Source organism: Gadus macrocephalus, chromosome 1, assembly GCF_031168955.1.
Source record: "Gadus macrocephalus chromosome 1, ASM3116895v1".
Classification (NCBI taxonomy): Eukaryota; Metazoa; Chordata; class Actinopteri; order Gadiformes; family Gadidae; genus Gadus; species Gadus macrocephalus.
The window spans coordinates 19,037,009-19,049,527 of NC_082382.1; the positions used below are offsets into that span (position 1 = coordinate 19,037,009).

The 12,519-nt window shown below is 50.4% G+C and overlaps 1 protein-coding gene across 16 annotated transcripts in view; it reads right to left on the reverse strand.

Moving 5' to 3' along the window:
- The window catches only part of ubr4 (ubiquitin protein ligase E3 component n-recognin 4), a 58,432-nt gene that overhangs the window by 12,085 nt on the left and 33,828 nt on the right, over positions 1–12,519 (reverse strand). For 10 of the 16 annotated variants that reach the window (XM_060051168.1, XM_060051110.1, XM_060051138.1 and 7 more), the window contains 29 exons: positions 12,084–12,188; positions 11,673–11,810; positions 11,156–11,324; positions 10,547–10,754; positions 9,990–10,103; positions 9,427–9,636; positions 8,869–9,018; positions 8,419–8,646; positions 8,021–8,099; positions 7,644–7,898; positions 7,097–7,265; positions 6,558–6,702; positions 6,258–6,343; positions 6,051–6,138; positions 5,750–5,943; positions 5,189–5,428; positions 4,880–5,018; positions 4,612–4,737; positions 4,391–4,519; positions 3,800–4,152; positions 3,303–3,393; positions 2,960–3,044; positions 2,558–2,685; positions 2,238–2,367; positions 1,737–1,894; positions 1,506–1,615; positions 1,148–1,289; positions 728–809; positions 389–562 (listed from right to left, as the gene is read on the reverse strand). In XM_060051168.1, coding sequence (XP_059907151.1) covers positions 389–562; positions 728–809; positions 1,148–1,289; positions 1,506–1,615; positions 1,737–1,894; positions 2,238–2,367; positions 2,558–2,685; positions 2,960–3,044; positions 3,303–3,393; positions 3,800–4,152; positions 4,391–4,519; positions 4,612–4,737; positions 4,880–5,018; positions 5,189–5,428; positions 5,750–5,943; positions 6,051–6,138; positions 6,258–6,343; positions 6,558–6,702; positions 7,097–7,265; positions 7,644–7,898; positions 8,021–8,099; positions 8,419–8,646; positions 8,869–9,018; positions 9,427–9,636; positions 9,990–10,103; positions 10,547–10,754; positions 11,156–11,324; positions 11,673–11,810; positions 12,084–12,188 — 4,425 coding nt within the window. The remainder of the gene's footprint in view (positions 1–388; positions 563–727; positions 810–1,147; positions 1,290–1,505; positions 1,616–1,736; positions 1,895–2,237; positions 2,368–2,557; positions 2,686–2,959; positions 3,045–3,302; positions 3,394–3,799; positions 4,153–4,390; positions 4,520–4,611; positions 4,738–4,879; positions 5,019–5,188; positions 5,429–5,749; positions 5,944–6,050; positions 6,139–6,257; positions 6,344–6,557; positions 6,703–7,096; positions 7,266–7,643; positions 7,899–8,020; positions 8,100–8,418; positions 8,647–8,868; positions 9,019–9,426; positions 9,637–9,989; positions 10,104–10,546; positions 10,755–11,155; positions 11,325–11,672; positions 11,811–12,083; positions 12,189–12,519) is intronic. The other 6 variants (XM_060051184.1, XM_060051111.1, XM_060051176.1 and 3 more) reach the window with 1 other exon arrangement.

The window sequence follows — 12,519 nt, forward strand, 5'->3', positions numbered from 1 at the left end:
TTCACGAGTGTTCTCTGATGAATGCCGTCGGCAGGGAATTTATATTTATCTTTAGAACCGTTTAGGGTTCAGAGGTCAAGGTCAGAAAAACTAGGACTGAAACTATATTGCAATTACCGTCAAGTAGGATGGTAATTGTTTGGTTAATATTACATATTACATTCATTTTCCTCGTCTTGAAATTGAATTTGTGTATTAAGAAGTGGACAAAAACATCGGCTCAACTCCAGCCTAACATCCTGTAAGGGCTGCACAGGCCCACATCGGAGCACCCCCCCTAACTCCAAGCTCTCTAAAGGAGAGGAAAAAACCTGGGAAGGAACTGAGGAAAGGAATCCCCCCTACCAGGGAGGGTTGGAAATCAACACTTCCATGAACCACCACCCACCTGTGGTCATGTCCTCCAGCATCTCCAGCAGCATGTCCTGGGTCTCGTCGATGAGCTTGGTGCGCTGGACGACCAGCTTCCTCAGGCACAGGTAGCCGTTGAGCACCGTGCCCACCAGACGGCTCTTGAAGTGCCGCTTGATGGAATCCACCTCCACAAACGACGACAGCAGACCTGGGGGAAGCCATTCACATTGTGTCAAAAGGTGTGAATTCGATAGGGTATTACAAGCCTCTTTAATCTCAAGTACGGGTATCAGGATTCTGTGCTTCGGATGCAAATGCCCAAAGCGTCAACGTCGTCTTAGTGGAAGCAAATGAGATCAGATGAAAAACCTACCTGTCAAACTCTTGAGGGCGTAGCCTTGCTGGAGGTCAGTGCTCAGCGTAGCTTCTTCCAGAGACAGCAGGTTGGCGATCTCCTACACAGAGATACATACAGAGATACTGCTCATGAATAACTGCTTCTGAAACACTTGGTACTCCTCCACTTTGGAGCACATAGAGGCATTTAAATGAGCTGTTTGCTGGCGTTTAAAGAGAATGTATATTGAAGACGAAGCAATGCCCTGTGGATTGCTCAATAGTGCATTCATGAGTTATATCGTCATCATTGAATCGCAGTGGTACAAGGGTATTCCTATAAGCACATTTTTGAAGGTCGGGACCATGGCAAAATACTAGGATTAAAAACATCTACCAATAGGCATTTACAGTGTATATATATATTAATTCATGGAGCATCTGGTCATCCAGTCACCTTGGTGATGAGGTTGCCGATGTAGGGCAGGACCCCACGGGCAGCAAGGTACACCTTCCAGTGGGCTGGCTTGATGAGCTTCTGGTACAGACCCAGGTACTCCACCGCACACTCCCCTGCCACACTCAGCTCATCCAGGTAGCTGACACAAACACACACACAAACAGTCAGTACAGTAGAGTGCACACGGCGGACAAGCATCGCTCGCGGAATAACCTCAGCACAACAAGAGTCATTAGAGCATAAAGATTGAACCAAGAAATTAAAGGTTTCCGCATCCTTATTCATCCTTCCTGTGTCCTCCACCCGGCACCATGGAGCCAGACTGTATGATGAACCCTGGTTCGCGGGCTCCTACCTGGTGAGCAGGTCCAGGACTTGCTGCTTGCGGCTGGGTATGGTAGTGAGGGCCTCCACGATGGTACATGCGGCCTGTCTCGCTGCTTGGGTGGCAGGCGTGAAGAGCACCTACAACAAAAGAACCAGCAACTATATCACGGGACGCCAGAAAACAAACAATACACGTCTCCTCTTTGTATATCTGACTCAGGGAGAAGGCGTTGGGGTGAGCGTAGTGAGCGGCTGTTACCTGTCGCAGCCAGTTGTTGTGGCTGAGTTTGAGCAGGCGGGGGAACAGGCCCTCGGTCCGGGCCCTCATGAACTGCTTCCACTTCCACACGTACTTCTCCAGGAGGTACTGCCTCCGCAGCTCCACCTTGCTCTGGGGTTTGGACACCGCCTCCTGGCCTGCAGATGGAGAACAACCACATTGTAAATACATTACCCTAATCGACGAGACATTTTATTAGAAGTGCTGACAGGTATTGGTTGGAACGCCGTTGAATAAGATGGGGGATAGTTTGTGATTAAGAAGGGGGCAGGAAGGTCTAGTTGTTTGGGGGTTTGACTCCAAGCCAAAAGGCTGTGGGCTTAAAGCTGATTGTTGTTGCTCAGGGATGCCTAGCGGTACTGTCTACTGGCATCTCTGATATAGACGCCCAAATGGATCAAATCGTCTGAAATACTAGTGGTTAAATCCATTGCATTCCAGTGGTCCTTTTGGGTCCGTTTTTCAGAGCGCCCCACTTACAACGAGCTGGGAGGCACTTCTTCCAGGCTTCGTAGGACGCTTTGGGGTCCTTCTTGAGCCAGAGCTGGGCCTGGGCGTGGATCTCATTGCTGTAGGGCTTCACTGTGGTCAGAGACTCCACTGCAGCATCCTACTCACACACACACACAAAATGAAATATATAGATTGGAAAATAGTTCATTATATATTTTAGAACAAACCTAAAGGGGCATTTAAAAATTGGAGCCTTTCGAAGATTCGAGAAAAAAAAAAACATCCCTTCTAGTTCTATTCAAGCAGATCATGTGACGCTCCAGGACCAATGGCTGCGAGGCGTTTACCTTGTTCTTCTTGCTGGTGGGAGCAGGGGGCTTGATGAGCTTCTGCAGGATCCTGAGACACATCAGGGTGATGTTCTCCACCACCACGGGCGTCTTGATGTTCACAGACATGAGGAACAGACTGAGGGCTGGATGGGGAGAGATGGGAACATCAGTTAGTAGGATGTGTCTAGTGTCACTTAGTCATGCCAGCGGAGGGAAGACTGGCTTTACATCCATTAGGCACAGCATTAAAATCATTAACATATGCCTTTTGTTGTACGTTTGAGACAACATTTGCCTTCCAGATGCAAAACATTGCATCGAAGAAACAATCATGCCTACTGAAGTCCTAAAGCAGTTCAACTAAAGGAAAAGTAAATACCTGGTGAAATGAAAGGTAAATCCATATGAACAACGTACCACAACGCAGCCTGAGCTCCCAGCATCCGCCCTCTTTAGAGATGGAGTCCGTCAGCAGCAGCATCTCATACTGCAGATTACTGACCTGCAAGGTGAGGGAAACCAGAAGCATCAGACACACACCCAAAGACACTGGCTACCTAACTTCATTTGCTTTAAAGACCAACTTAACTCTGTACAGTGCAGTGTTTTCACTGCAGCCATTCAATTCGCTTAAAAGTATTTTTAAGTGACGACTGCGTTTCCGATATGGATATGAATTCTTATCATGTAGGACACTAGAAAGAGACAGTGTGTATGAGACTTCAGGGGTTCAGTTGAGTAGGGATGGTTAACATCGTACCAGATCTGGATTTGCCCAGTGTCCTTTCAGGGCAGAAGACACTTTGGCGATGATGAGGTCATTCATCTGCTGAGTGGCTTCAGGGTGATCCCTGGAAGAAGAGAAGCAAACAAAGTCTCAACGTTATGCCTGAGGAAAGCAGCACATGCATGGAGCTAGGCGTTGGAAACAGTGACTATCACACGGTATTGAGTGTTTATCCAAAGTGAGAATGAATGCCGATACATGGTGCTCAAGGTAGGGGCCTCTTGCTCAAGGATGCCTCCATGTAGAACCGTGGTGGATCAAAACCAGAACCTTTCCGGCTAGGAGTCATACACACCAAACCACTACACCTAGTGTGACTGGCTTCCTGTGTCTTTGTACGTCTGTGGATTGCTGAAGTCACTCCTTCCCTCCACAGCCGTTTACAAACCAACTGCACTACGTTGATACTCCGTTAACAACCCCCCCACGCGGCCGTCCTCCCGAGCAGACCCACAAGGGCGAGGACTCACCTGGTGAGGAGGCAGACCAGCTGCCGCACCTCCTCCCGCATGGAGGCCGTGCCCCGCCGCAGGTTGTACTCAAACAGCTCCCGGATCAGCCCCTGGAGGACCAGGATCTGCCGCAGGGCGGGGTTGGTGGCGAGGGCGCGCAGCAGCGTGATGCAGTGGCCCGTGACGGCCGAGGCGCAGCCGTAGCACTTGTTGGAGGAGGTGTGGCCGCAGCCCAGCACGGAGAGGGCGCGGTACTGGCTGGCCGTGAAGGTGGGCTGGCTGCCGCCGCTGCTGCTGCGGGACGACTTGGTGGCCGCCTCGCGCTGCTGGAGGTCGTACTCCAGGAGCTCCTTACGGGACGCCAGGACCTTCTGCTCACACACACACACAGGGGGGAGGAGAAGAACCGGGTTCAGGGGGTTTTCATGGACCGTCTGCAGATGAGTGACATTCGCTTCAACCTTCGTAGTACAGGTTGGGTCAAAATGCAGCAGTGTAAATTGGATGGTAACAATCTAAGAAGGGTTTCGATATGGTCCTTACGTCTCACGTGCAGCAGACTACACTGGAAATGACAACGTGAATGGGGAATAACAGAGGCGCTCCTACCTGTATGATCTTGGAGAGCTCGTCGAAGGAGGTCTTGCAGTCTCCGCTGTACTCCTGGGCCAGCTGCTGGATGTAGCGGTTGACGTTGGCCGACGTGGCCCCCAGTCCCCCCCCGGCTCCAGAGTCGTCCTGGTGGAGGAGCAGGAGAAGGGGTTAGGAACAGGAGGGAGACGGAGAGAGACAGATTCTGTAGTGAGGCACCTGCATTCTGAGCGACTCACCTGAGGTTTTTCTGGTGCGGCCTCGTTGACCTTGGACAGAAGGCTCTCCAGCTGGGGCCGGTGGCCCATCAGCTGGTGATACACCCGGTCGGCCTTATCCAGCAGAGTGTTGATGTTGGTCACAGCCTGCAGAGAAACACATCCAGGACCGTTTAAGGCCATTTCAACACATACTAGGAAGACAACACAGTGATGGGTCTCTGGGTTGGGTTGTAGCCCGCGGGGGGTTTCAAAATATCCGTATTTTGGCCCAAGAGGTGCGCCTTACCTTCTTCCTGTCCTCCTCGTTCTCGATGGGATCCACAGCGCAGCAGGGTTTGGCGTACAGCATGAAATCAAAGCGGGCGTATTTGCAGAAACCACAGGCGTTGCACAGGAAGGGGTCCTTCTCGTCGTAATTGATGGACCTGAGGCAATGGACGACGAGGTGGTTTAAGTTAAACTAGCGCCAAATGCACATTTTGGTCATACTAAAACTGATAAAACAATATCAGAAAAAATGTAAATGAAATCTTATTTTCTGTCCCACAGTTTGGCCGCTAGTCTCCAGTTGGCCAGAAGAAGGTCCGGGGCTCACCTGCACTTGTGGCACTGGTACACGTTCTCCCCGCAGTTCCCACACACGCCCGGGTTGGCCGGCACGGAGGCGCTGCAGCGGGGGCACTGCAGCGTCTCCGTGGACGCCTGGTAGTTCTCGTAGAAGTCAGAGAACTCGATCATCAGGTTGGACGCCACGATGGGCAGCGGCAGGTCGATCTTCACCTCCGTCTGGCCGGGGGTCAGCTGCACCTTCTTGGCCTTGTGCCAGCGGGCCGGCCTGGGGAGAGGGAGAGAGGGGAGAGGGGAGAGGGGAGAGGGGAGAGGGGAGAGAGGGAGAGGGGGAGAGGGAGAGAGGGAGAGAGAGGGAGTGGGCTTGTTAATAATTTGGACTTTCATAAGGAGGACTTTAATCTCTTCAGTGCACGTCTTTTCACTCCACTCAAAGCAAGGGTGAGTTGCTGCTGTGAATACTGATTTTAAGTTAATGGGAAAAACACGGTTTAGCGTCATGGAAAATGACGGCATAGCTTCAAACCAACAAGATACCTGATCTTAAACAGCGGTACAGAGCGGGAGCGACTAGCCACAGACGACTCACTTGTTCTTGAGCTCCACGATGGCCTGCACCGTCCTGTTGTTGTAGTAGAGGTTGATGGTGCGGACCATCTTGGTGCGTTTCAGGTCTCCGATCTTCACCGTCACCTTGCTGATAGTGTGGCTGCCGATCAACTTCACCACCTGCTGGGTGGTGGTGTAGCGCGTGTCCACTTTGATCGAGGACAGCTTGATGTTCTGTGGACGAACCGAAATGAGGATTTGAATAAAAACCCCACCACAACAATTGACAAAACAAAATGTTGAGCTGCGTATTAACGGACTCATGTGAGAAGGGGACTCACAGAGAGGGGGACTTCTGGGTTGTTGCAGACCAGGCAGGGGTCACTCTCCAGGAAGAACCCGTCAAACTCCACCAACCCAGACAGAGTGCTGGAAAAGAAGGATGTTGGTGATTTATTTGATGGACTTTCCGAGGGTCAAAGTGTGAGTAGAAGACTCATTTTAGTCATTCTGGTTAACGGAGGTTAAATGGAAGGGTGAATGCTCACTTGTAGATGTTGGAGTTGGGGTGGTTGGTCAGTATGTGGTTCTGTGTCCTCAGGATCTCCACAGCTTTCTGGGAATATTCCTTAAGCTTGAGGGACGAAAAAAAAAAACACAATTTATGAAAATGCAAACATAAGATAAATATTGTACTGGTGGCAATTTCGCATGCTATGCACAGAATACTTTGACTTTTATATTCTGGACAACATTTCTCAATAGATGTATTTTGACTATACTCTGCTTGACTGATGGATACATTAAACTAAAAACAGTGATGACGAAAGGCAAACTGTCCAACAGACCTTCTTCTCGGTCTGAGGCGTCTTGAGGGAGAAGTATCCCAGCAGGTCCACAAACTGGGCGGCTTTGCGGCCGTAGGCGGGGAGTTCTGGCCAGATGGCCCAGGTCAGCTCCAGCAGCAGCTCCTGCTGAGACTTACTGGAGTTCCTGTCCAGAGACCGCAGGGATTGTCAGGAAAGTACCATTTACGTCTATACGTCAGAGCGAGCGAGTGAGTGAGTGAGCGAGCGAGCATATGTCGTGTTCTTCTTGGTAGATGTGTAGGGCCAGACAGTTTGTGTAACAGTACCTCGAGATGTGTAGGTTCATAGTGTGAAAAAATGCATCTGTAGATGTGTAGGGCAACACAGTATGTATGACAGTACATCTAGATGTGTGTGTATAACAGTACCTGTAGATGTGCCGGGCCAGACAGTGTGTATAACAGTACATCTAGATGTGTGTATAACAGTACATCTAGATGTGTGTATAACAGTACCTGTAGATGTGTAGGGCCACACAGTGTGCATGACAGTACATCTAGACGTGTGTATAACGGTACCTGTAGATATGCAGGGCCAGACAGTGGGCCTGCCAGCGCACAGCCGAGGAGTTGGACTCCAGCAGGAAGCAGCGTAGGAACTGGATCAGGGTCTCCTTGTCGGCGAATTTGTTGAGCTGGCTGACCAGAGCCATGCACAGCTGGTCCTCCTGGCTGCCCACCCCTTCACCTGTAGACAGACCCCCCCGCAGACACCGTTCATTAGACGGAGGGCATGCAGACGCTTGCTCAATGCTTCAAGATTGTTCATATTAAAATGAGAGTCGGCCTTACAGAGAGTGGATGGATGTTTCAGAAATCAAATCAAATCTTTTATTCTGTGAATGGTTTGACCCTAATCTCACAAATTTGTTGATTTAATTTGACTCTTTCCTCGATTTAGCAAATCTTTATCCACAGCAACATTCAAATAAATGCATGTCATTGTGAAGTAGTCAAGAGTTCTAGGAAGCCCAGGGAATCGAACCCAGAGCCTTGATGGCCGGGAGACAAACACTCGGGGCAACGACGCCCTCCTGCCAATGAGGAGGTGGGGGCTCTTCCTCACCGTCCTTGTCCTTCTCCTTGTCCTCCTTCTTGCTCTTCTTGCTGGAGGACTTGGTCTGGGAGGGCTGGGAGCCTCCCGGTGGCCCCCCACCTCCCCCTGACCCTCCTCCTCCTCCCCCTGAGGAGGAAGAGGAGGAGGAGGAAGAGGTAGCGAGCACCTTGCTGCCACACAGCGCGCAGGAAAGCAGCTGCAGGAGCACCGGAGACACGCCCTCGTCCACCAGGAAGCTGACCTGCAGCAGGAAGTACAGCACGGCTGGGCAGGAAGAGGAGGCGTTAGAATGGAGGCGTTAGAATGGAGGCGTGAAAGACAAAAGGATAGGTTCCAACTCTTTACTGGGTTTCTGTTAACAAGTCAAGTACTAATGGTTCACTTACAGTCATCCTTCATGCAGAACTTCTGCCAGTTGATGGTCCTTTGAGTGGCGATCTCGGCGCAGGCCTTGAGGTGCTCCATCTACACAGGGGATGGAAAGAAGACCGGGCTCAACACAAAATCACACAAGAAATGCAACACACTTCAATCCCAGTCAATTTTTCCTCATCAAAATCTCCCCATAGAATTAAGTAGGAGGTCTGTCAACACAGCATAGCTAAACTCAAACACTCTAGCATGCTCAAGTTAACACACAGACAAGACGGACGGTTTTCAGTTGAGGGACAGAGAGATAGACGGGCAGGGACAGAGAGAGGGAGACAGATACAGACAGAGAAAGAATGAGACAGACAAGAGAGGGACACAGAAAGACCCACAGACAGGACAGGTCCACACTCACCAGGCTGATGAGCGTGTCGTACTGCAGGGCGGAGCCCGAGGTGGCTGTGAGCACGCCGGCCCGCAGGTAGATGCCCTGCTCCTCCAGGAGCTTCTTGATGGCACGCACGTGGGAGTCCAGCGTGTGCAGGTCCCGCAGCTGGCGGTACTTCTCCTTGGAGCCGCAGATGAAGAGCAGCAGCTTGCGCACCTGCCTCCGCACGAAGGGAGTCTGCTGGATCATCAGGTACTGGGGGGAGGAGGGGGGGTGGGAGGAACAGGGTCAAGGGGAGGATTTGTTAACAGCATTAAATAAAGACTAAAGAAACAAGTCATTTACAACCAATGATCGAATCAGTGACTGATATTTGCTCCCATCATAAGTCTTCCCAACTGTGGCAGGAATGGACGTTTCTGCAATTGTACTTGAATACGTTGAAAAGGTTAAAGTCTGGCAGACCATAACATCTACCTCAGACAGGAAGTAGAACCAGGAGTGGTCGAAGACCGGGGCCGGGATGCGGGGGTTGGTGTCGGCGATCTTCTTGATCTGGTAGGGCAGCCGGAGCACCATCTCCGTCAGGAGCTGAGAGTACGCCTCAAACACATCAGCCGCGTGGCCCTGGGGAAGGAAACACACACACACAGTTTAAACTACAACAAACAACCCCATTGTAATTCTTGTGAAGCCCCAGTGCCGTCCAGCATCAAGGGTTAAGAGCATGACCTTCGACAGTGTCCCTTTAGATTACAAAGTGCTTTGACATTCATGATAAAAAAAATACTTAAAGCACCTTAAGGCAGGGCAATATTAACAAGGGGACAACAGGGTAGAATTAAATGGCAATAATCAATTGAATTGGAATTAAATGAAATGGTCACAAATTTTAAAGACACAATAAAGTAAATATATCTAGCGTAATATATTTGAAGATAGAGACGCTGCAGGTTTCAACAACAACGTAACCTAATGTGAACACGGCAGCAGATGATGGGAGAAGCTTTGAGAGGATCGCCCCGGGATGTCTACCTTGACGTATTGTCGCAGGAAGAAGGGGCTCATGTCAGGGGGCGAGGTGGCCGTGTGGGGTCTCAGGAGCTGGCTGGCGGCCACAGGCTCCTCCTCGCCCTGCTGGCTCTTCCAGAACTCCAGCAGGGACTTGAGCACGTGGAGGCAGTAGTCGATGGAGCCCAGGCTGAGCAGGGCCGTGGCCGTGGCGTTGGAGATCAGAGACGACGACTGGGACAGGAGGAGAGAAGGGGTCGAGTTATCGTCTAATAAACTATCTAAACCTCCATTGGTCCAAGTGACGGGAACAAATTTACTTGGACACACGGAATCGATTAATGTGTTGCATAAAACAAGTTTAAATATTAATTTTTAGTTGTAGCTATGAAATCTGAATCTGTACAACCAAATACTCCTACTGCATCAACCATTCATCCCAGTGCATTACATCGTCTACTGGACTAACTAGTACTACACATGTATTCCTCATCAACTTTAATTCCCATCTTTGCAGCTCAGTCCTCTGGCCCCCGTAGGAACCGAGGGAGGCTGTGGAGAGGTGCAGGACGGAGGGGGGGACTCACCTCAGAGGAGGCCTTGGAGCCAGACTTGGTGCGGGACATGAACACACTGAGGAGCCTCATGATGACCAGGTGGACCTCGTTGATGGCGCTGCGCTCGTTCTTCTTGGACACGTCCTGGGACCAGAGCAAAGAGAAACATGGTTGAATCTCACTGCGTCTCAACAGAAGGAAGTATGGTTTGATTATAGTCGCTAAAAGAAGAATATTGAACGCAATATATCGACCTAGCCTGATGAGTAGTTCATCACAATCGAAGACGTCTAAGGAAATGTATCTTAGACGTCCCGTGTGTATATATTTCTCTTAATATATGTTGTACTTTATTCAATTTTATTCTGTTGTATTTTAAGCACAGAAATACAGTCACAAACATTTCACTGCACATCCTGTATGTGTATGGGACAAATAAATACATTGAATCTTGAATCTAATCTAGGTTGCCAAAGTAGAATACTCTGAATATAATTTTCTCTTCAGACAAAAAGGGCCGAGGTTTAAAGTACATCACAGTATATGACAGCGAAGCCTGGATCACCTCGACGTCACCGGCCGCTCACCTTTTTGTGCATGCCGAGCTCGGCGATGAGCAGGGCCAGCAGGTCGTCCAGAGCCCCCTTGTCCTTGTCGTCCTCTCCGTCCAGGTCGGAGGTCAGCATGAGGATGACCTGCATGTAGGGGATGGCGCGCACCCCGCCCACGTTGTGCAGCTGGGGTAGGTGCTGCAGCAGACGCTCCAGCAGCATCAGGCGGACCATGTGCAGCCTGCTGGGGGAACAGACCACATGTTAGCCAGGGGGAATCCACTGGAACCGCTTCTGCTTTCTACTGGGACCAGGGGCTTTTTAAGGAGAGTTGTTCCCTTTGCTTTAGGGGGCGTCAACAAACGTATTGACCTAATGTCATTTGACTTAATGTTGTCTATTTTAAAATGAGGCTACAACAAACTGAGGCCTACATTTATACACTTTATCCAAAAGTCTTTGGCTGCGAACAATCCTAATATACAATCAATACAAAACAACTGGACAGAGTGGAAAAAAGCCACAAGTGTTTGATTATTATAATTATTATCATCTTAAGGCATAATAAAGTACTTCTTCAGCATGTTATGGGGGTGACCACGTGGTCTGGGGAGCAGTTCTTCAGCCTGGTTCGGGGAGTCGGACCTGTTGCTGGTGGTGACGTCTCCCTCGTTCTCCACCTCCCCCTCGGAGCCGTCTCCCTCCTGCTGGGCGGCCGTGGTGCTGATGGCCCCCGTGCTGGAGCTCACGCTGCCGGGCCCCGCGGGGTGGCCCTCCACGGTGGGGTCGCCGTACGCACTGCTGCGGCCGGACACTGGAGAACGCACACACGTATTCACACACACTTCCATTAGAATTATTTCTCTACTAAGAAACTGAAACTTGCCAAAATTATGCGTTTCAGAAGCAATATTAAGAAACGTGATGAATCTCATACAGGAATAATGCTAGTTTTCCTCCATTGTTGTTTTAATCAAGCACATAACATAGGGAGACATTTCAGATCATAATGATAGGTGCACCTTATTGCTATGTTGCAACGGCACTTTGCACTTTTGCAACTACAACATCTGCCTTTCCCTCTGGGGATCACCGAAGTGTCCTCCTCTCCTTCTCCCTCGAGGTGCATTGTACTGGTACCCCTTCCCAAGCGGGCCCTCACCACTGTGCTCTCCAGCTACCGAGTCGACGGCAGACCCTCCGCTCTCCGAGCCCACGCTGCCCCCGTGCTCAGCAGGGGAGGTCCGCAGCGTGGAGCCGTCCGTGGCGGCCGTGCTGCCCTCGTCGTCCGACGCCGGGGCTGAAAGGCATTGGGTTAGGGTTAGCATTGGCTGTAAGGAGCAGGTACACCCAGCTACCCTCCCCACCCTGTTCCTGGGGTAGCCCCGGTGGGAATCCTCTGCCAGTGTGATTAGACAGAACCACAAGCTAGAGAGGACCTTTATTATTGGATTACTTCATAGGATCAGAATCTTGGGCCGTATTATAATTCTCATAAGACCTCTGATTTAAGGTCACCTATGGAGAGGGGGGGGGGGGGGGGGGGTTCCAGGATGGAGGCGCTGGTTCTCACCTGAGGCGGTGGTGTCTGACAGGGTGCCTGCATCCAGTGATGAGGAGCTGGGGGCCTGGCCGGAGAGACCCAGACTCTGGAGGCCCAGGGCACTGCTGCTGCTCCCTGGATACAACACACGAGGAGGCTGTTGGAGCTCTGACTTCACACGGTTCACCCTTAGCTACAGACCCAACACGTTTCTTACGAGATATGTACCTAATTCAACGCCTGAATTACCCCTAAGGATGAATGAATTACCCATCTATTCTTCCATCCACCCATCAGGTAAAGAACCCATTTTACATCAAGAACGAATAATCTGGAGAAAAAAATATTGCTTATCGATTTTTGTGGATGTAAACTATTTTAATGTAGCATTTAATGTAGCATTTTTAGAGTAATTAGCACATAAGCATTTCATTCTGCCAGTTATGAATATGAATAATTGGGCTAT